The 24,707-nt window shown below is 35.0% G+C and overlaps 1 protein-coding gene across 6 annotated transcripts in view; it reads left to right on the top strand.

Annotated features, from left to right (window-relative positions):
* The window catches only part of LOC138323466 (trinucleotide repeat-containing gene 18 protein-like), a 77,798-nt gene that overhangs the window by 43,100 nt on the left and 9,991 nt on the right, over nucleotides 1-24,707 (top strand). For 5 of the 6 annotated variants that reach the window (XM_069268101.1, XM_069268104.1, XM_069268102.1 and 2 more), the window contains exons 3-20: nucleotides 4,535-4,663; nucleotides 6,747-6,917; nucleotides 8,930-9,622; nucleotides 10,017-11,024; nucleotides 12,415-12,480; nucleotides 15,398-15,509; nucleotides 15,684-15,787; nucleotides 15,899-16,153; nucleotides 16,264-16,457; nucleotides 16,686-16,884; nucleotides 17,106-18,176; nucleotides 20,649-20,790; nucleotides 22,353-22,439; nucleotides 22,945-23,050; nucleotides 23,243-23,360; nucleotides 23,645-23,719; nucleotides 24,009-24,080; nucleotides 24,215-24,292. In XM_069268101.1, the coding sequence (XP_069124202.1) occupies nucleotides 4,535-4,663; nucleotides 6,747-6,917; nucleotides 8,930-9,622; nucleotides 10,017-11,024; nucleotides 12,415-12,480; nucleotides 15,398-15,509; nucleotides 15,684-15,787; nucleotides 15,899-16,153; nucleotides 16,264-16,457; nucleotides 16,686-16,884; nucleotides 17,106-18,176; nucleotides 20,649-20,790; nucleotides 22,353-22,439; nucleotides 22,945-23,050; nucleotides 23,243-23,360; nucleotides 23,645-23,719; nucleotides 24,009-24,080; nucleotides 24,215-24,292 (4,680 nt within the window). The remainder of the gene's footprint in view (nucleotides 1-4,534; nucleotides 4,664-6,746; nucleotides 6,918-8,929; nucleotides 9,623-10,016; nucleotides 11,025-12,414; nucleotides 12,481-15,397; nucleotides 15,510-15,683; nucleotides 15,788-15,898; nucleotides 16,154-16,263; nucleotides 16,458-16,685; nucleotides 16,885-17,105; nucleotides 18,177-20,648; nucleotides 20,791-22,352; nucleotides 22,440-22,944; nucleotides 23,051-23,242; nucleotides 23,361-23,644; nucleotides 23,720-24,008; nucleotides 24,081-24,214; nucleotides 24,293-24,707) is intronic. The other variant, XM_069268103.1, reaches the window with a different exon arrangement.

Here is a 24,707-nt window from a genome sequence, read left to right as displayed (position 1 = left end):
TTATATACTGGGTTTGAGTTTAGCACCGTGACTAATATCAGTGCCTCATTTTCACAAACAACCAGTATCTTTATTTTGTAGATATTAAAATAACCCCTGAAATTTCAATGAGGTTATATATCATGATGTGGTCATTTTAGATGTCATGGTAAGAGTAGGGACACATATATATAAAACAGACCTTAACACATGATCACTCACACATATGGCACGTAGTAATTTGGTAAAAGCGAGAGGAACATGGAAATATATCATAATATACTGCGTGCAAATTTAGGGATAAAATACTATTGTAAAATATAAATATTTAATATTAATATTTCGCATGACAATTATTTTCACAGTGTAATTTCTGACAAGAGAAGAGACGATAGCAAATTCAAAGTGTTCGAAATTGTTTCGTCAGTTCGTTCTATTTCGAAATCTAAAATGCCTATATGTTGATTTCGAAGTCTTCTTATCGTTATATTTACATCTCGACAGACGTTAGCTAAATGATGCTCTTGTAAATTTGTCTGAAATGCGAAAAACAATCTGATTTACCATATAGCCTGAATATAATTCAATTTGTTATTTCTACATTAAGTAGTCATGATTTCGACGGAAGACTTTTAACTGATAAAATTAGGATTGTACTTGAGACTTTCATTAAACAGTCATTAGAGAACTGCGGAAGATTGGAGGTAGTGCTCTGTTGTGATCGAGTGTCTTATAAATTAATGATGCCATTTGCTTATGATGTACATCGTATTGTGAACGTTTTTTATAGCACACAGACAACACATATCTGAATTATTTACACAACACAACAAAATATTTGTGACCGAATCATGTAATCCCAAATAATATGCATATGACTGATTCCTAGAACATGAAAATATATATAGCTGATCCATATAATGCGAACACCTACCAAAAACGTTTAAATATGAGCATCGTTATAGAGCCAAAAGCTTTATATGAATATTGTGATTCCAGAACCTTATCCGTAAACTAGCACAAGGATACTTGCATTAATTATTAGAAAATTAGATATATAAATCAACTCTATTCATAAAATTCCAATTAATGTAACAAAACGATTGATATATTGCATCATGTGATGACCAATTCAGCAATCGTTCATGAGAAAAGCTTATCTCAAAAACCACCATGGATTAGATGGGTTGTTGCCCTCATATTGAGGTCAGGCTTGGGGGATATTTCAGTTGCTAAGTTTATGATGTGGACATTTTAAAGACAGGAAACAGAAGAATTACAAATCACCACTGTGTTTGCTTAATTACAGGGAGTCATTATGAGTGTGGTACGAGGGGATTAATATGACCAGTACTGACGTCATGTATAGCTGTACAAGCAGAACGAAATCTTAATGCAATTTTTCAGACGTCATGGCAAGATATGAAGTCTATTTTTCTGCTAGAGCTACAATAACTTATCATGCACAGTTTTCCATGAATAATGAACTATCGAAATTTCAAGGAAGCTGGTGATTCAACGGGGCCTGCTTAAACTATCCGTCACTGAACAAGTCATACTTTTTCGTAATTAAAGTTATAAATAGATATCACTTTATGTTTTGTACATGTTTTGGATTTGATTTGGTTAAGATGACATAATCGGAGGATTAACAGTAACGATGGCATAATATTTACACCAGTGCAGGAGATAGCAAGATGGTGACAAGTATGCATTACTGATGATGTTGATTGAATTTTATTGAATGATATTTGATGTACAAATTTTATACAGTTTTATTTATATATTTTGTGCAGCAAATTATTTAACATGCAAAAACATCAACTGATATCTATACATGTTTTGTTTTAATGTCTCGTACCACTATGATTCATACAGTTTTATTGAGCTGTACCATTTTATCAAAAAATACACACATATATATATGTATGTGTGCAATGACTGATATTTGTTTTCTATGTAGGATAAACTGTCCGGAAACAATGTACATGTGATATACTGTAGCCACAGATAAAATTAACTTATTTGGTAATACCTGTTTGCCATGAAGAAACTTTTTCTTGAAAAGTTGATTACGAAATTCCGTATTTGTCATAGCGGAAATTTTGATTTATAACTTTTTTTAAATGGTTGTTCAATTACTCGAGAGACAATCTTACACTTCTGCCATCTTCTGCGCTAGTGCGTCTGGCCTCATTGTAGGTGTTTAATCAGTCGATCGTACCCTTGTCCTTTAAATTGCTTACCCGGTGGGGTCAACGAACAGATGAAAAAGTTAGGTAGTATACAAATGTGGGGTATACAGGTGTTCATTTCATACTTCAGCAAACTCTAGGTATCTACATGTAACTAATTTTTATTCTTTGAATATTTTTTCTGTTTTCGCCTAAAGGATACCATAGAATAATAATAAAAAAAAACACATCATAAGAAATAGCATTACCCGACTTAAACAATGTGTGGTATGATATTATTGAAGAGTATTTGCGCTAAGTCGATTTTAAGTTGCCATCCTATGAATATTAACGCTCAACGATCGGCTGTTGAAGCCATATAACGTTGGGTCTTTTGAAATTTTAAGTTCGAATATACGTGGGTTTTGTCGCAGTTTTATACATCTGTACAGAAACCAAAATAGCATATACGTTTACATAAACTATTTTTTAACTCTTATTGTATACAGAACATAAGGAAACGTCATTGTAGGGAAATATATAAATAACTAATCAGCCGAGACCATGTGAGTTGGTGAACAACTATTTTATTCGAAATAAACTTACATTATATTCACCTAGGTTCATCTACGAATTATTTCTTGTGCTGTTTTTCTAAATATGGTTTTATGTTCATTTTTAACTTTGTTACTTTGAATATGACACATATGGTTAAACAACAGTATACAAGAACACTATATTATTGGTATTTATTAATATATTTTTTTTATATTTATTTGATTATTGATTCGATATCCTCTTTCTCGTGGAGACTAAATCATTTATCGATGTTTTGGACGATATATCACTAAAAAGTACATAGTAATTATACATTAAAGACAACCATAAAATATTTAATATTTTGGCACTAACATTATCATTGTCAAGTATTCATTTATTTCTTGTTATGGACCAGTTGATTATGGAGTTGAATACATATGTTTGAACAGGGCTTAAGTTGTTGATAATAGTATGTTAATTGAAGTAAATGAATGTAATTTGAAACCTATGTGATAATTTAGTAATCTATACATTAAAAATTATTTCCTATCGAATGTTATGTCATGCAACTCGTATTACTCTGGGTACCTCGATGGGCGGTAAACACTCGCTTCCTACCTAATACCTTCCTTTAGGTGTTATTGGTAGAAATTATCTTTAGTATGTATAGTGGTCATGCTGCATCGTGATGTGTTATACTTTCAATCAATATATAAAAATCATGAATTCAATATTGGTATTTTTCTTTTATCTTTTTATCAACTCGTTTTACAAGGAAGTGTATTTCGTCCATTAACGGCAACAGTCTATCTAAAAAGGAGTTAGTTGTGTTTGACTAATGTCCGAAACAAGCCAGAAAACGATATCCGGAACTGCATTCCTTCCTAAGCTACAGCCCGATGCAAAATGAAATTAATGACACATAGCATTTATTTTTTAAAATATATTATTTAAAACTTAATGAAATATACAATTTTCGTTTATGAAATCGACGAAATGCAGCGAAGTTTGTAAAGATCCTGGCATTATAGTTCTTTCTTACAGCATATAAAATGTCACTGATTATAGAAAACTTATCTTGGGTCATAGACCCTTTTCTCCATCCATTCAAGCGTCTAGGTATCTATATGTCCATGGACTGACATTTTGCCCTAGTCACCTGAATGTAATTAGGAAGTAGACACGCTTCCATCGTCCTGGATTTTTGTGATACCGAGGTCACGGTCACTTCAGCTTTAAACCACTAAATGATACAAATGTTTCTGGAGTTCCGCTAGAAAACGTCAATGGTTTTCCAATTTGGCAACGTTTTATCTGCCCTGTGGCTCCCCTGACTCCGATGGAAGCCGGATGTAAGTCTACACACTGGCATTCTCTGCTGATATAGAGATTAGGGAAATGACCAAAATGTATAATGAAGTGTTGTGTTTTTGTCCACATTTGTTGTAAACCTATCGACATTTATGCATTGAGCACTGCCAGATTACGGCAATTTCCCTATGCACACTGGTCGGTGTACAGACCCTGGCCGGGTGTGTGTAAAGCCCCTCTGTCTATCTCCTCCACAGCACGACTCGTGGTACTTGTAAGCCGCGCACTAATTGGCTAATCGTCTCTGCAGTTATTTGTTTTAAATTTTATTACGGCTGTCGTAAATTGTCAGTCCTGCTGCCATCATGTGCGTATTACGTCATCGTGTTGAGCATTCCGATCCTTGTCGGCCTCTAGTACCATGCGTGAAGACGTTAGGCGGTACTCGCCTCACCCCACACTCGTGAATACACACCACACAATGGCAGGTATTCGTGGGAATTAACGGTGCTACCGTTTTGTGTTGACAGGTGGTGGGTACTCCATGATGTCTAGCTTTCTATCCACTGGAGGTGGAGGAGGAGGGGGAGGAGCTCCGATAGGGGACCACCTCAAAGCTATTATCCCGGACTTTCAGTACTGGAATAATCCCAGTGACGGTAAGTAGTTTTCCTAAAGGATTTTTCCTCTCTACGCCTGCTGGATCCAGACAATTTCTTAGTCCTTCTCAAAATCCTTCATACTTTGTTTCCAATCTGCCAATGTGGCTTTTGCGATATTTAGATTTTACAGATATTTCAGTTAGTTGGTATCTCATAAGCACTGTCCAGCTGTCCGTGGCCGTTATGTCTGTCCAGCTGTCCGTGGCCGTTATGTCTGTCTTATTTCGGTACGGATACTGTAAGTGTTCATTGTGATTATTGAAATGCAATGGTTGCTTTCATATATCATGACTGTTATGCTCTATTCTGACCATCTACAGCAAACACTACGGTTTTATTTATATATATGTATTCTTAACATAATTAAGAAAATTCCAGTGACAAAGTAATGTATTATTTAATACAACATTCCAATAATATTATTGATACAACTACCTGCATTCCTGCTTGACTTTATAATTTCAGTACGAACAGGAATTTCTAGTGTTTATAAACTTTTTGCACTGACGTACATTGATTATAATGTTTTTGCCCTGTCTTTCTTCTGCACTGTATAGATAGAAAATCAGCTTTAATCTTTAATACAGAGGGATACATAGATAGAGTGATGTATGCACACAGTTTACACTGTAGTCCATAGGGAATTATTCATCATGCCACACACGATGTTTTATGCTCGTTTTTGTGGCGTAGCTGCCTTTGCTGTATCACGGGTATCATGCAGTCCAAAGGCACAAAAACATAACATATTGGTGACGCCTGGAGGACGAAAACCATACTTAAAACATTACAGGAAAAACTAAATTAGTATACGCTTGATACACAAAAGTGAAATGACATAGTTGCGATGCGATCGATTTTAGTTTTATACAATTGACTTGATTCTCCAATTCATTGCACCAGGTTGATTTCTAGCCCACGTAAGGTGCTATAAACCGTAAGAAGAGGGGGTAGGGGAAGTATGACATAAATAATGTTTCCTGTTCGAGTGTAACAATGTTATCAGCTTTTACAGTGGAAGAAAAGACACATAATTTTCATCTTGTCTGACTTGCTTTAAAGAATTCTTATATTGGCAGAAAGTGAAAACACGTAGTCTCACTTACTTTGAAGAATATGATTTGCTTTTAATTTTGAATATTATTTTCTCCATGCTTCTATTTCACAGATAAGTCTTTAAAGGATTCTTGCGCCATATGAATAAAGGAAGATGTATGTTACGATATGCCGTTAAAATGTCTTAATTTTGATTTTCATATATTTCCCTGTAACAATAGTATCGTAACAATATTTTTTTGCGTTATATGAAACGGAGCATTTGTTACGCTCTGCTTTAAAGATATTCTCGCTTTTTTAAAATACGATTTAAATATAAAGTTTTCCCTGTAAATTGTAAACAGGATAAATCATTGATCATTTATGCAACGTCATGTAAACAATGGTTATACTGGACTGCGGTTTTACTTTGAGGAAGTTGTTGATTATTTGTGTATGCCTTTAATATATTGTACGGATAGGATGAATAAATATATGCACAGCAAGTACACCACATTTTTAGTAAAAAAAATCTAAATTATTTGTATTGCCATGTCTTAATGATTGATCATCAATTGATAATTTCCTCAATGTCTGACCTTCGAGGTGAACTTTTGTGTCTATGATCAATGCTTGATTTGATATCATCTAACACAAATTTAGAATGCAGTTAGCTACGTCAAAATGATTTATATTTCTCCATTTAATGAATAATCATTGAAGTAATTGCTTTTTTTCTTGGAAATTTGTTTTGTATCATAATTTTTTTCAACGGTGGTGAACAATAGATATTCAAACTATGATATTGACCATATAGGGTTATATGTTTGGGAGTGGTAACAAAATATGTTCTACCGTCCTTTACTTGTGAGCTCTTCCTACGGATGATATAACCAGGTGTTCACACTGACCTATAGGTATAACGTGATGTGATAGAAATAGAATAACTGCCACTTTCAATTTCACTGTATTATCCTTTAACACGTTCACATTTACACAGGATATGAATAGTGTTTATAAATAATTTATTTCTCTTTGCCAACAGGTTGTGCGAGGTACATTGTGAACAACAACACCATCTATTCATCACCCTACCTTAATTACTTACCTGCTACAGAGTCCTTATCACTATTCGCTCATAATGTGGGCGTGGTGCCTCCCCCAACTTCCGGTCCGGCCCCAATTGGCTACCATCGGATGTACGACCTACAAAAAGGTATGTTTGTGTCAATATTAGTTTTATATAAATTGAATTTTGATATAACAAGCAAAAATCAGATTATTAAACCCACACTAGCGTCCAAAATATAAACCCATTTTACTTTCGCATGCGATTCCATTGCGCGAATATTTATCGCCATATTACAGGTTTTTGAATAACATGTTCAAAAATGTAAACTACGAAATAAAAAAAACCGCCGTGATAAAGAACAAAACATTAAGCGCGAAATTAAAACCTCATGAAATAAGTTGATTACAGTATATCAATTCGATTACGTTTAATGGAACCTTCTAGAAATTGTTAAAATGCATCAAAGTATCGTCCTGTTGATGTGCCGCGCAAGCACAGATGTAGTGATCACCGCCAAGCACCTGTGTCCACCATACAAACCGGCAGGTAAATAAATTTTCCTCAATAATTAATCATTGCGGATGTAAGTGGGTAATTTGAATATCTGGGCGACACATGTGAAGCTGCTTTAAACCCCTCCATGTGACAGGATCAGCTATAATATATTTAATGTACGACAGACTTATGGTTATAACCGAAACACGATCAAACGAATCAATCTCCTGTTATACGTAATCTGAACTGTTATATCGAATTTTCTGTACTGGCCAACGCATGTAGACCAGCCACCATGCTCTGAATGCGGGGCCCAGTTTATTCAGTTTGGCTCGTTTATTTTATATCTCTTTGATTATGACAGCACTTAAAACCGAAACCTTAATGTTAGACATATCGGAGACATGGCTGATTCTGTTAATGTTAATGTACAAACGATTTGTAGTGGCCCGATTCTGAAGAATAAAAATATGACAAACACAACCTTTCGCAATTTATTAAAGCGCGCGTCCTCCTGGTTACCTCAGAGAAATGTCGTGACATAGTTATGATGTTCACAATTGTGCTACGGACAAACCGTTTGTTATCAGACCCCCAGAGAAATACAAAATTATCGTCATGTATGCAAAAATTGTAATTACAAAATTAGTTTTAGTCTTGTTATAAGGAGTGACGTACAGCTTGAGGACACGACCCTAATCATTCAGCCATTTCTGGCAACTTTGCGTCGTCGTCATGGCGACACGTAGTAACGTATGGGGACGCGGCCTGGGCTAGGTCTGTAGAGTAAGCTTGTTTACGTCGTCGGCTCGAGGTAGACGGACCAATTTGTGTCACAATGTTACACTAATGGACTGATTGATTTAAACTGTTTGTAATGAATATCGGTACACCCTCATTATGTGCCGACACAGTGATGGGAATCGCAGACGAAAATTGCAACTCATTACATCCAATGTTGTAACGCATTTATGAGTAGACCGAACGTGTATTAAAACATAATCACGGCAGTTTTATTTAGATGAACCCTATGTCAATCTATTGGTCAAGGTATATAAAACTGTCTGGATTGTATGAAGTCTCTATTATAAGCTTTCACAAATATTGAAGGATATTTACATGAAAATGATTGCATATCAAAGTTTCAATCAGGAAATTAAAGTTGTTGTATTAACTCATTCTGCCCGTATACTTCATACATATTTTCCAGAGTGAAGTTAATTTTTTAGCAATTAATGATACTACTACAACCTGAAAGATCCTCTTGAAGTCTATTGGTGTTGGTGTACACTTATATATGTATTTAAAGTGAATATAAAATGGACACGAAGAAAAATGCTCTAAATCAGTCAGCCTATGCAGATTGACTAGAAGTCCTCACCTATAACTTTTTATTGTTTTGCCCGTAAGCCTATTATTGTCTGGAATTTTTTTTTTTTTCTCGAAATCAATATAAACTCATCGCATTTGAATTTTCAATTTACATTTTTTTCGAATTTTTGTGATTGCGTCATTAATTGGCTTTTTACAGCTATGGCGATTGATTAGATAATGAATATGCCAAGTTATATCAAACATTATGTTACGTTTTTCCCCATGTTTCATGGAAAGGTATTGTTCTCGTGGAGGTCAACAAAACTAACGAATCATTTGTCTTACAGAAGCGCTGTACGGCACGCCTCATGTCCCGAGTGGTCCAACGCTGTTCCAGACTTCTTCCGGAATATCCCCACCGTCAACACGAGCTTCCGAGCCGATCACACATTCCGGGAACCTTACTGTTAAAAAAGAATCAGGTCGTCATGGAGACAGCAAGAGATCGTCAGAAAGTAAACATGTAACAAAATCAGTCGACTCACAAAAGTCGTTAATCAGTTCAAAGCATTCAAAGGACTCTGATAAAAAGGCGGATTCAAAGAAATATCCGGATAAGTCTGAGAAGTTAGGTGAGGTGAAACAGGAACAGAGTAAATCGAAACAAGACTGTAATAAAGAGATGGCTGTGCCCACGTCCTCTTCCTCCAATAGTCAGAACCACGTTGGGTCTAAATCTAATTCAACTTCACCCACACGCGTTCACGCGGAAAAACGCAAACAGAATAAAGATATTTCTCCGTCACATACTGAAAAAGACAATGTTTCGCCTCATAGCGATAAGGGCAGTGAGAAATCAGAAGAGATTAGCAAATCTGACAATAAACTCGAGTCGCCTAAGTGTAAGCAAAGCAATGACGGCGATAAGGAATGTAAACAAAAGGTGGCACCTACTCTTACAACGGTCACAATGACGTCTGGTCAAAGTGTGACGTCACCACAATTAAGCCCGAAATCCGCTCCACCAATTAATAAAAGTAGTAAGTATCTATTCATGATCAATTCTATTAAATTATGAAATATGTTTATACAAGCAAGAAGTGATAAATAATATGCAATATGAATTGTTTCGTTTTCTTTTTTAAAACACACATTTATCATTTTGTTAAATTTCAAATTTTAATATGAGATTTGATCATGTCAATTGTGGTATTCGTACATGCATTAGTGGTTCGTTCTTATTAACGGTGGGAAGACTAAACATGTTTTTCACATCCTTTCAGGTTCATAATAAGCTGTATGTATGCATTAAAAACTATTTTAAGGAAGTTTTAAGGAATGAAATAGATAATGTCCGTTTAAAAGATTATAAATAGTTATTTAAGTAACCGAATTGCCTGTAGTCTTAAAGCCACGATCGTTTTCAATTTTCAGGTGTGTCCCCGGAAAACAATGCATTAACCGTTACTTGTGACGCTCTCACATCAACTACATTTTCTCTGCCATATTATCATGCGATTTACTCACATTCACAACCTAGTATTCCCGATGGAAAGAAAGTACATGCGCCAACCTTTACACCGGAAATAGGAACGTTACCGAGTGTGGTTGCCTTGACAACAATGCCTGTTCAAACAACCGCGTGTGATATGAGAATTAAAAAGGAAAAGGGTTCTTATTCCTGTTGTAAAGACAAAAATGCTACTAGTGTGTCCCCATGTGTTGTTAATCACCAGCCCTGTGTCTCTCCTTCCAAATCCGGTCAGGAGAAAAGGGAGACGACTCGACAGTCCAAAAAAGGTTCAGATGGACGAGACGTTAAGACCAAAAAGGCACAACCTAAGGTGTCTGAGGCTGGAGAGATAAACTCGAGATCCCCAATCAGTACTTCTAGTTCGCCTCTTTCTAGTTTATCACCTGTGATACAGACTAAAAGTGACGCCGGTTCAAAGTCTAATAATATTTCCAATTCTGTGTCGGTTCTTGGGAAGGCTGCAGAAAAGGTGAAACCACTAACACTCAAAGAACAACATGTGGCTCCTATCCGGGCCAAATCAGAGGACATTGTTAAAACGTCTAATTCTGTTGACAACAAGGGTACCGTCTGTAAACCTATTGTAGCAACTGTTGAGGTAGCGGGGTCTAAACGTGTGATCGGAAATGGTTCTCCAGGAGTGACAGAATCACCCAAATCTACCTGTCGAGAAAAAGACAGTCCTGTTTTATGTGCAAAGGTTCAGCAAAAGTGGCCTACAGCTGAGGACAGTTCAAAAGTACGAAATAACTCGAAAACAGAGAGCTCGGTGAAACCGATAGCTCGGACAGTGCAACCTTGTAAATCCAAGGATTTAAAGTCCAAACTTCAGGAGAAAAGCTTGCGTTCTCGTGAATCTCGGAGGAAGTGTGATGGACACGGAAAGGAGGATAGTTCATCTTCAACAGGTAAATGTTTGATCTTTTCTACCTTAATTACGCAGTGATCTGGAATAAAAAAAAAAACCAGAAATTGTATTGTTACATTATGTGTCAATTTCAACTTGAGAAATGGATTGTTTTAATGCAACCTATTCACAATGAGGTACTCTGTTTAGTTTAAATATAACAATAACCTTATCATATTTATGGTATATGATATATTTATTCTCTTAGTGAATTTTGTTAGGAACTTCAGGAAAATTATGTTATTACCAATTTTAGGAATCACCAAAATAGTTTACTACTGATAAGTGGATTTAAAAGTCCTGGCCGCAATATCATGAAATATTCCAGTCTAAAACAGACTTTAGTGAAAACTTGACTGAACAAAAAGGGTTGTGTGATATCGGGGCCTGTTGCATATTTGCATTAAGTTCGATATCATGGGAATTTGCATTCCTAACGGCTATCTTACAATTGAAACATTGGCTATCCGAAAGTGAATTAATGACTATACGATAGTGTAAATATTTGATTGTTTAGTTTTCAATATCCACCCACTAAGTGTTTAATAAGTTATTTCCTGACTCTATAGGTCAAATGGTGTCGTACTAATTCTCTTTCCTGACAGTGAGTCGGCCCGTCCGGTTGTGTGTTTACTATTTTACTTTATTGTAATCTGTCCTAAGCAGAGATCTGAGGTTAATCTGAAAGAGGAAGCATTAAATTAGCATAAGAGTTACTTTGAAAGTAGGAAATGACTCTCAAATTAGCCAATAATACATTTTTGCCAACTTCAACATGTGGTTAAATTACTATTCTATATAATTATACACGTACAGTCTGTGAATTAACATTTATTCTGATAGTGTATGTATTACCAAGTAGTAGCATATACTTGGCAGAGTGAATTCTACATTTACTTTATTAATAAGCTCATTCTGGTAGTTATAATTTAAAGGCCGTGAATGGGAGGAATATCTGACATATTTTATGCCATTTTTATTCATTTGAGATTATCATTTATACATTCTGAAGCCGTTTTAATATTTTATGACCGTCCGCGTGTTGGGTCACATGTGTGGAATATTGGGGTCACAGTGGTATGTGGCTCTGAATGAAAAACAGTTGAACGAATTACAATAAATAAACTCCATTTCATCCGTTACTAGCACTTGAGTGACTACCGAAATCCTTGTATAAAACTTAATTTCTAGCGAATGTAAAATGCTGAACTCGATAAAACAGCGCCACTGGGCTATATGGACTATGCTGAACATTGTAGGGGATCAATACTGTGACTGGTGCTGAAGGAGAAGGGTGAAGGTCGCTCACTGTAATACTTACACAAATACGTACATATGGAGCGCTCTACTTTCCTCCCTAACCTCTCCATCTGTCCTTCCTTTATTCGCAGGAATGAACATACCTATTGGAATAGCCGTGGCACAGAAAAGGGAAGAATTCAAAGAGGAGAGTGTCGGTAAGTTTGGGAGTCGGGTGTAATTCTGGTTATAGCGGAGAGATGGTAGGCCTAATGTTATGGCCGCACATGCGTAGTTGAGTGTTTACGTACATATCAGCCTCTGAACCAGATTTCAAACACAGAAAAATACAGCTATTGTTTAATCGTTAGGTTAATCTAAAATAATTGTTATGTTGATAAGTATTGGGTGTTTTGATGCCGATGCATGAATCTCTGTAGATCGATCTAGGACAAGCAAAAATAGGCTCGCGTGGTACCCATGTGTTTCGCCTACAGTATAGAGAAGGTTGTCCTAGCCCATTTTGATATTAAACTCTTCAAATGTAAGCGCCTCAACGGAAGAAATATTCTTATACATACTTGTTTAAGATTATATACATTTCATATAATAACTTGCCCAACTGCAATTGTATATATGTAATATATGACTAATACGTAAAACCTAACATAATTGTCTATGTACACATATGTCTTGTCGGTCCAACATAATGATATTACCAGTCTCTTTCACAAATGTCAAGCAAATGCAATTTTGAGATGCCCCTCTTTGTTATGAAAAAATATTCGCATCAATGTCTGAAATGCGTTAACAGAAAATTTGTTTTGACTCAGAAACTAAACTGAATATCAGGAATTGTTTTGACCACACTTCCAAATGTCATGCTGACCAAATAAGGTCGCTATGACCCTTACTTTCTCAATCATAACGCTAATAGAATTTATTTCTGTGTCATTTTAACTCAATTCCACAATTTTAAATTATTGTTTAGGAATCATCATATTGTGAAATTCGTGTACTTATGTATGTACACGATACATGATTAAGAAATAAATATTGTAAAATAAATCCAACTGGGGAGATTGCATTATACTATATGAAATTTTGACGACAATATATATACTACTCAATTAGAAAATAAATGATATCATCTCTATTATAGGTTGTTAGTAAATCAAATATGTGTAAACTAGTTTTTGATAAAACGATATAAATGCTGATATATATATATATATATTTGAAGTGATTTCCTAGTATATATTGTTATTTATTTGAATATGCTCCACCGCCGACAGAGTATAAGCAATATTTATGAGTTGGACATTAATTGATGTTTAATCAATTATGTATGATTAACACCAAAATACATATAGAATAATTTGTTATCCTATTATTTTCTGCACAATCAGTGCCTCATTCCATATAGGGCATAGTGCTATCGAATTTTTTTCGAGATGCATTTGATTGTTTTTAATACTATTAGTTTGAGGCACTTTTCATTAATGGCATTAGTGTAATGTAAGTAACGTTTTTTACTGAAGAAAAAACTAATTGGTTTGCTCCTATTTTTATTAGATAAAACTACCATTTGTCTACTGTGTAGCACCTTGAAGCTGTACGAATACATGAATTCCTTTTTTTGATAAAAATCTATCTGTATAGATTTATTCACTGTTAAACCATACCAATCGTTTCGACGACTTTTTCGCTGTACTTACTTTGAAATAAATGTCTATATATTGATTGAACCGCTTTATTTTGTAATTGTAGCACTAAAATTGTCAATAATTAATTTTTAAATGAAACATTTTAAAATTTTGATACAAAATTCTTATATTAATAAAAGATTTGCTAATAGCATCAATTACCTAAAATTGCTCTACTCAAATGTGGTCCCTCACATTTAAAACAGGAAACAGGATGAAACATATGTTTTATTGTATATTTCGTTTGATTGTAAGTTTCAAGGTACATGTAATATTATATTTGGAAATGTGAGTTGCCACCAATAAATAAATCTCAAAAGACGAAATAATCCATACTGTCCAAGAGTTGGTTTGAATATGTATTCCAATGAACATAACTAATATCTGTCAATTCTCTATTGCTTATCTGGTTATTAACGTTTTATTTACATTTTTCAAATTTTTTGAAAGAAGATAATAAATGTTATTGTATTCATACCTTTTCAACATCAAAACTATATTTTTTCTGTATTAAGTTATAAATTGATACCTATCTTAGCGAAGACAATTTGGTGTTATTTAGTATTGTTAAATATTTATTCATTAGCAATATCAAAATGTATTGCTTTACAATTTTTATAATTGTGATGAGATTATTCTAGATCATGTCAATCTATAATAAATATTTATTCATTAGCAATATCAAAATGTATGGCTTTACATTTGTTTTATTTGATGAGATTATTCTAGACCATGTCAATCTAATTGCATAAACTTATCGTGATGAAAGAATATTATATTTATTCCCAAACAGGATGCAAATTAATATATGAATGATCAGGCTCTTATTAAATCAACATGTTGTTTACTTTCAAAACTCGATCTAAAATGTTATCACCTCACCACAGCCCTCTAGTTATGATTTATCGAGATACATATTTTAACCGGAGAACATTTTGAGAAGCAAAATTTCTGTATTTTTCATACTAATTTAGAGACTATGAAGCGTCTTCATTAGGATCCTATGTTAAAATCATCCATCATCCCGAATCTTGATTCTTGTTTTCACCATTAATATCTTACGTAGATCAGCGAACAAACTCAGTAATGTGTTAATGTTATTGATAACAGTATCAGTATGTATTGGCTAACAAATGTAGATCCTGTTGTTGAGTGGTCCCAGAGGGCGGGTGTCATTACGAGTTGTTACTGAAATCACACACTGTTCTCTATGTGGCATTGATCACAATTATCTGTAAATGTCAAATCAAATTGTCGTTGATATGCCACCATATCATCGCCATTTTCCTGGAATTATATATCTAACGTTGTGTAAACATTACACTTCTAGATATCACGAGGCATTGTAAAACTATCTAAAGGATAAAGATAATTTCTCTCTGTTCATGGAATGATGTAATAACATAGCATGTACCTAATTTTATCGCAGAGACCGACGCCGACCCCACTCCAGACAACGCCAGGAACACCGGTGATGTTCGGAGGAGCCCGGGGGACGGGGAGTCGCACCCCATCTCTGCTGTTCACCACAGAAGCGATGGGTGAGTTTCGATAAGGTTTTTTGGTTGTTAATGTCCATATGACAAGAACATGGTAATACCGTATCTGTGATGTAAGATTTGATCATTATATTTATCTCAATTTATAATGACAAAACTCACTGAATAAACAAAATAACAACCATGTCTCTATGTAAATGTTTTTCATAATTTCAGACAACCTAGTGCATTTGCAGGACCGATCATATCAAAATCCACATCACCAAGTGCGCCTGGTCCGGACATGCGAAACACACTGCCAGCAAATCTTATCGTTACTGGTGCGTTTTCAAATTATTTCATTAATTTAAAAAAAAAATCCTGTTTACTGATGAATATAACTGAATAAATTATATCTCAGTTGATTAAAAATCCATTTCTAACATACGTAGGCTCAGCGACTGGGGCCGGCATCGCCTGGTCAGATGACCCAGCCGCACGCCACTTCGGCCCGTGGCTCCAAACTGGACATGGTATGAATCCGGCATCTTGGATTGGGCAAATGCCCTTCACTCTTCCACCGAACATTCCAACAACATCCGGTACGACAGATCCCAGTCAACTTCCGGTGTCTGTGCCTCCGGGCTTTAAACTGGTACAAGATTCTGTTACGGGACATTTGATCATCATGCCGGCGTCAAATCTAGGTAAGAACAGTAATAATGCGAAGCATTAGAAATGTTTTATCCGAAGTTATATGAAAAATAAAGCCTATCTCTATATGTACATGGATTTGAAATTTGTTGATATTTTACAGAAATGTACGACCCCAGCAGGATGTGGCCGGGTGGTTTCTCCAGCACAACCCACCCTCAGACATTCCAGCAGATCATGGCGGTCCATCAACAGAATCCTATTCAGCACCAGGTGTTAGGACACCCCGGAGAACGGCAGCCCACCACAGACTTTGCTCTGGCAGTGCAGCAGTACCAACAACAACTACAGCATCTAGTGAGTTAGAGTGACCATTGTTTTAATTTCTTTATTTTACTACATTTAACTCAAACCTGCTATAAACATGAATGACCAATCTAAAGTTAGGTAACTGAAAGTCGTAGGAAATGATCATTTATTTTGATTATCAGAAAATGATCAAGGCCTTGTCTAAGTGATTCTGTTTTTTATATCGTACACCAGTGAAAAACGGGACCTACATTTATCATTCACTATATATTGCAGTATCAATCACGCCCTGAAACTGGGTCATCTGAGACATGCGCACCTCCATCAGGTCAGACTGCCATCATTGACCACTCCAAATCATTCGAAAATGCTTCTTCAAAAGAAATCCATACTCCAGGCAAAGCTCCGTGTCCGTCCACAGACGCCGATCATACTGGCAAACCAGCAGCAGTAGTTCCCCACCCACCCATTCAAGGTACTGTCGTCAAACTGTTTTTTATATATATAATCTTTTTCATGAACTTGGCTTATCTGTAAAGAATTAATTAAAATGATTTTTCTATATTAATTTAAAAGTGTTATCTTACATCTTATATAAGTTGTTATATGAAGTTTTGCCTTCTCGTGAGCTGCTATTTATTTTACAAATATCTTTATTATTTTCCCATGTTTCACTCGGCGTTTGATTTATTTCAGATCTTTCTCTACACAATGGACAGCCCTTGTCCTATCCATATCCCGCCTTACCGATAGTGTATAGTCCATCACTGCTCCCCTCAATCCCAATACAAGACACTGTCAAAACGGAAACATCCACAGTGCAATCACGCGGAACATCACCCATGGTTCCCGCCAGTGAGATCGATGATACGTCACAAGAGGTAATTGATGCAGCGCCCTCTACAACACAATCTATGTGTGACATTATAACGGACATCACAAATGTTTCTCAGAGCATTGCATCAGTTCAAACATGTACTACTAACGCCTGTTCGTCGACAGGGCTGGTGACTTCGGTTACCTGTTCAATAGACAAGTCTGTATCGAATAGTGTCGATGAGCCCAAGGTGGATGCATGTGATACCCCAGTCGACTCTTTAGACAATGAAAATTCTTGTAAGACAGAAAAAGAACAATGTGTACTTAAAGAGGAGATTTTCAATGAAAAAAGTGAGACGAAAAGTGTGACACCGTCAACTGCAGTAACTACTGACGAATGTATTAAGGATGCTTGTGATCGTTCTGAAACTAAAGAACCCCCCGGTGATACTACTTGTGTGAAACAGAACCAAAGCAAGCAAAGTGCGAGTGATTATAATCCATTCCTAGACCCGCAGATTCTGCAGGCCGCTGACGGATTAGAACTTCTCAGCACGCTTGCAGAAATAAGAGCTAAATGTGTGACATTAGAAACGCCCGTGATTCCAAACAGTGATTCGAAAGTTGGATCCCCCTCTGTTTCTGAAGATGTTAAAACAACAAATGATGCATCAGTGGCAAAAACGACGAAATTATTCAACTCCTCTAAGAGTCCAAAGGAGAAAGAGGATTGTGTTGATAAAAAGGTTTCCAAAGAGACAGAAAAGAGTGAAAAGAAAGCATCTACACAGGACAAATCAAAGCCTAGTGTTCAACGCAGTAATTCTGATACACCAAAACAACCCAAAAAGAAGCCGCTTAGTCGAACGCGGTCGATTCCTGCTAAAAGCGACCCTAAAACTGAACCAGCAAGTTACTATACTTCAACGGGACTCAAAATTCCACAAGGTAACCAAGTGAAAACAGTTAACCTACATAATATACTGCGATCATTTATACTGTATTTATATAAGCTGCACGAAATATTTTTAAAAGCCAGAAAATATATGGAAATCTTGCTTTAACGTTGTCCAGAGAAAGTGTCGGGTCTGCGGAACTATCCCAACGCTCGGTACAAAATTGCTTCTTATTGATCAGGTCTCTCTCGCACACACGTTGTATTAGTAATAATACTTGGCGGAGTTTAACCTGATAAACATCAAGAGCGATCTCAACTTGTTCGATTTGACCTTGATAAACCCCACATGTATTTGCAGGCCTTTCAGAGAAAGTTCAACAATACTTAATATAACTGTAGGTAGCATTTACATAGCACATACAACTTTATAAATCATAACACAACAGTAGTTCCTTGACAAACATTTTGATGGCACGAACAGAAAAAGGACATTCTATTTGAAGACGTTACATTTAGCCTCGTTGACGATGCGTAAAAGCATATGTAAAACATTTTGGTTGCTGGATAATCGATTGATAGCATAAAGCTTACCATCGGGAATTTGATTTTTAAAATATTTTTTAAAATAATAATTGTTTGAAATATTTATCAGCATATGAATATACACATTCATAGATACTTTTTGCAAGAAAAAAAAATTAGGATGTTCCTGGGCCAAAACCAATAGAGATGATAAACATATTAAAATTTGCATCTTAAAATTGAAATACATCTGCTGATATTATTTCATTTGGCCGAATAAATCTCATTTACTCTTCATCATTGAATATTGTAGAAACTAGCATTATTCGTCGATGACGAGTTTTTACCTAAACTGTGAATTTGATTTTTACCTAAACTGTGAATTTGATGACCATGATATCGGGTGTCCCATAAACTTTATGGGACAAAGTTTATCTGGAGAAATTGAACGTTTGGGAATCATTTATTAACTAGCAACAAGACATAAAACTTCTCCTTTAGGGATGATATTTATATGTATTGTTTCTTCTGAATGACAAAATCTTTTCAATATTTTAGAACCCATGTGACGGTTTAGACCATTGGAGCGTTTGTGTTTAATGGAAAAATGTTCTGTCCGAAATTATTCCTTTTAGTGATTTACATAGAAAACACAAAACCAGGCAAACATCCCTCTCAATTTGTCAATTTAAAACGGTCATTTTTGAACTACCTAACAAAACCTAATACTTCCGACGTAAGACATGAATTGACATACTATCATTTAGGATTTATTTAAAGACCTTGATTAAACGCAGGGTATGCAACAATTTGAACATTTAATAAAGAAAGAAAAGCTCGACCGTTTATAAGATTACGAGCTAAATGTGGTTTCACAACAAATATATGGTACTGATTATAATAAATTCGCAGAAGTAAAAAGCTAAACATCAAAAGGTTGAAATACTACTTAGGTTTGTATAACATAATGTTAAAACATTTTATTAACGCTGCATTTTATTGACCGCCAAGCTTATTAAAAAAAGAATTTATATTAATGAAAAAAAATTACTTGAGATATCAAATTCCAAAAGGCAGCAGATTTGCATTTTTTTTAAATTTTTTTTTTATTTCGGATATTGTAAAAGGTAGGTTGAATTATTAATGATCAAAAGAAAGAATAACTGTGGTACAATGATGTATAGGGTTTACCCAATTAGATTTAAAATTGCTTTTATACCTCTGGCATAAAATTGATATATCCATTGAAACGCAATTCTTGTGTCTAGATAAAGGGTTAGATTGCCTCGAAAATTTTACAATTTTGTTTTGTCCATACGGTTGGAATTACTTTTTTGTCCCTTAAAAAAATAGTAATTACAAAATAATAATTACAGCGACTGAAAACAATAGTTGATTAATTGAATTAGATAACATTCAGTATATCATAAGCCGGGGAACTTAAATTTTCAAAAGGCAAGCAGTATTAACATTGAACTATATATATCATGCTAATGTAAAGCAAAAAATGTTTTCATGTATATTGATGTTCACATTTGTACAAAATTATTTACATATGGACCATGATGTTGCTTTTAGTTTCTATTAATCTAGATAATAATTACTTGTTTAGATTTTAGTAATGATGTTGGTATTCTCTCTCTTTGTCGTTGTGTCCATTGATCTTGATCTAGATGTTCACTCTGTCTTAAGCACGTCTGCATATATATTCTCTCTTAGTTGACATGTGTTCTCTGTTTTGTGCCCATTGAAAAAATAATATCTCTGTCTTGCGTAAATTGACATAATTACATGCTCTCTGTTGTAGAGTCTTAGGCCTAATGTTTTTGTCGTTGTTTCCGTTGACCTATCTATCCTTTGTTGTTGTGCCTAATGACCTCAATAGAGTCTTTTTGTTGTTTTTTAGTGACATAGATATTCTTTTCCTGTTGCTGTTTACATTGGTATAGATGTTATTTCTCTGTCGTTGTGTCCATTCGCATTATAACTCAAGGAAACAGACCTTACTGCTTTTCTTGATATAGGAGAAGAGGAAATCAATGCCATCGAACTGGACATGCGCATTCGACTTGCCGAACTCCAGCGACTGTATAAAGAAAAACAAAGGCAGCTAGCGAAACTTCATCCGAAACGAGAAAAAGAGTAAGTGATAAATAAGCTCTATCCATCTAAGTCCTGTTTCATTTTGACTTTTATTTGTAGTAGTTGTATTTGTTTTGCACGATAAAGGCCATGCTTGATAAAGGTAAAAAGTACTAAAAAGAAGTAATTTCACATTGACCATTAGATGCGTACGTAGAGTATAATTGTTCATACAATTAATGTGATCAAAGTCTTTTGAATAGCCCTAATGAAACTGAACGTTAACTTCCTGTTATGCAGACACAGCGTACATTTTCAGTAACAACCTATGAATACTATTGGCCAAATCGATGAAAATAATATATCAGAAAATTTAGTTCGCATGAATAGACACCAAATCTAATATTAGAAGAGCGATAATGATATCGCTTTTGAAATCATTATATAGAAAACAACACAGTCATGAAATATTAAAAAGTAGACATTTATATTTCTGTTTTAACAAAACAAACCGAGAAACAGTGACGCGGTCACATATTTTCGCTTCAAATATCTCTTTAGGTGGCACGATCGAACTGCAGAGAGAACAATCCATTTTTATGTTCATTTTAGATCAAATGTCGCTTGAACTTGTTTGAATGCATACTTCATGGCCAAAATACATATTTCAATTTTTTGCATTTCCACCATCGCAATTGCAGTTTAATGTGTTCAGAGACAACAAAAATGACATACTGTAATTTATTTTATGGACAATAGGATTCCATTATGTGGGGAGACCTAAGCTCTGATCGTTATATTATTAAACCCGGCTGTGTCTCGCTAACAAAGCCACGGAATAGTTTACTGATATAACGAGGGTAGCTCGTCAGGGTCCATGTCTGTGTAATTGCACATTATAATGGTAGATATCGACAGTATGTAATCCACGATGTCGTGGTATCTATGCCTGCAGCATTTCACAGAAACACTCGATCCTGTACACTGTATTTCGATCATATACACTGTATTTGAACATAGTATCAAAACATCACCATTGAATTAATTATGTGATGGTTGGCAATTGATAAAAATTAATGTTTCGTGAAAATATGAGACATCTAATGTAGGATAGACGGTATGTTGATCGGTGGGTTGTATGATCTAGATACAGACTGTCATAACTGGTAGTGGAGCGACACTTTCATCTCTCCTCCAATTCCTCTCTCTAATCGCCTATGTGGGCTTTATGTACGGAGCCTCTCGGGGATAAAGTGCTTGTATTGTGAGACGTAGAACGTTAGTGAGCTCTTATGTTTGTACCGAGTGTACCTCTGACGCGTAAATCTACGAGACTAATTACACAATATTTCGCACCAAAGCATTTAAACAGAGATACATATTATTACCAATTATTCCAAAACGCGTTCGAATACATCAGTGTAACATTCAAGAGTCTTTAATATTAGATTTTAACGAAAACGCATTATGATGGCAAAAAAGTAAACCCATCACCGTGCCAATGATATACCCAATCACAAACTGAAGTGCAGATAAATGTCTATTTTACATTAATCTAGAATGACATTTCTTTCACACGCAGTCATGGAAGATTTATATAGATTTACTAATGTCGTTTTCAGTGATCCTCTTTCTAAACGAGGGCCGGGTCGACCGAGGAAACGAAAGCACCAAACAGTACCTGACATACAGAAGCCAGAACCTGTGCAGTAAGTGTATACAGAAATATCCAGAAATGCCTGGGTTTATACCAAACAATGATATAACAGTTCCGCCAATAACCGCCTGATTAATAAATGCAGCGGTATATGCTTAATTTTAAATAAATATTAAAGGAACAATAGATAATATACAAAAGAAATTAATGATAAAAATGTTGGTGTGAAATGGAAATGGATTGATTTTTTCAATGAAAATAAATTACTGTAAGAGCGATGTCGGATGTCGGTCGACTTTTTAAGATGCATGAAAACAATTTCAGAAATGAAACAATTGCAAAAAAAAAAAAAAAAAAAAAAAAGTTGCCTTACCAACATCATCATTTAACATCTTCTGAAGAACAGTGGTAGCTGTGAAAGCGCTAGAGATTGCAGATTTGTTTGAGTTTTGTTTTTTCGTATTTTAATTCCGTCACAAGGATATTCGACATTTATTTTATATATATATCATTAATAAAACATAACTACATAGCATTCTGTTTTATGTTACTTCTAGACCGAAATCCAGTCAAACCAAGACCAAAGAGCCGGTAGTGAAGAAAAAGAAGCAGGCCGAGGAACTCGTAGACAGAGTATTCCGGAAGACCGGAGGAGGATTTGGGGTAAGTAAGAAGGGGATATCACTGGAGACAAGATTTGGGGTAGATTCGAACTGTTTGTGAAGAATCGCTGAAGAGAGTTGTTAATTACAGAGCCGTTAGATGATGTAAAGAGACGATAATTTGATAATAGAAAGTTTAAACTTAAAATATATCAATGGCAGAAACTGATATCTAAATGTTGTTAAATTACAGATGCCACTCAGCAAAAAGCTGAAAGCAAACGCCATGGCAGCTTTATTTAAAACCCAGTCCGGCTTCACAGTCAAACGGAAGGGCATAGCATCAAGTCTACCTGGAGGAGGGAAATCTTGTAAGTATGCATGCTAGAGATAATTTTAAGGTATCGCTGTAAATATCTATTTCTACAATATAACTGTTATGGATTGTTAGTATGCGGGTCACCGCATGATGGCTGGCATGTTCGGGGTAAATTGGTGATTCATCATGCTTTTATAAAATGTGAATTATTTCATGTGACTGATTTGCAGAAAGAAATATACAGTTGTATAACAAATATTCCAGGTCTGAGTACTACTGTAACGTCAATAAACAGTATAAACGACAAAAGTGAATTTATTGCTTATTTTTGCATAGGTGATTCTATCAAAATGAATGAGAAGAAATCGGTAACCAAGAAACACGAAGCCAAGACATCGGTCATCAGCAAAGGTGAGCAAACTATGTATGGCAGTTAGTCAGTAATAAATACGGAAATGTAATGCTTCTCAGTAATCCAGACAACACGGTATACTGTATTGAATTCTTTTTACGACAACTTGAGATAAGCAAGTAAAATAATGAACAGTTATGTAACATATTGATGAATATCATGTGTTATAGTGTGTGTGAAACTTTTACCAAGTCAGACTGATATGAAGCAAGTAAACATCATTTATGCTACAACATATTTTATGTTTTAAAGCATGATCGTCATTTACTGTTTTCTGAAATATTATAGGTAATCTTAAACCTTCTACGCCACCAGTAAAGAAGATTCCCTCTCCGAACAAAGACAGTTTTGCTACCCCAAGTAAGTCTTTGATGCTGAATAAATAAAGACGCTGATCTTTAAAAGTAAATGCAAAAGTAACAAATGAATTATGACATATGTCTGTTAGTCAAATGTGTCATCTTCATTAATTCTAATGTTATGTATTTATCCAGAAATGAATACAGAAGGTTTCTCAACTGGAATTCTGGCAAAACAATCAAAGCCAAAGAAATCTTTACAGATTCCGGACCGTAAGTGTTTTGCCTATTTTAATATGCCGAACTTCTACAGTCCTTCGTGTCGAAAGGCTGGTTTTTGAAACAGTTAAGAATGAGACTCTAATATTTGAAGTTTTTATCCTTTGGAAAATGTATCATTTTTATTTGTTATCGTTCAAGGTTAATATTCATATTAGATATAATCTGTGAAGCTGCGATTTAAATAACAATATGATAAAATGTAACAGGAGATGATCTATTGTCTAGTTTATATCTTAAACACTTTTTTTCTAATTTTGATGTTCTCTTTCAATTGTGCCTTTGTGTAACAACCGTGATTGATGCCGTTGCTTTTTATTCCTCATATCCGCTACTACAGCTATATTTAGTATAAGTTTTATCTCTTAGCTTAATATATCTTGCAACTACATCTCTTTGCAATTTCCTC

Source organism: Argopecten irradians, chromosome 5 (assembly GCF_041381155.1).
Source record: "Argopecten irradians isolate NY chromosome 5, Ai_NY, whole genome shotgun sequence".
NCBI classification, from domain to species: domain Eukaryota; kingdom Metazoa; phylum Mollusca; class Bivalvia; order Pectinida; family Pectinidae; genus Argopecten; species Argopecten irradians.
This window is presented reverse-complemented; position numbering and strand designations above follow the sequence as displayed.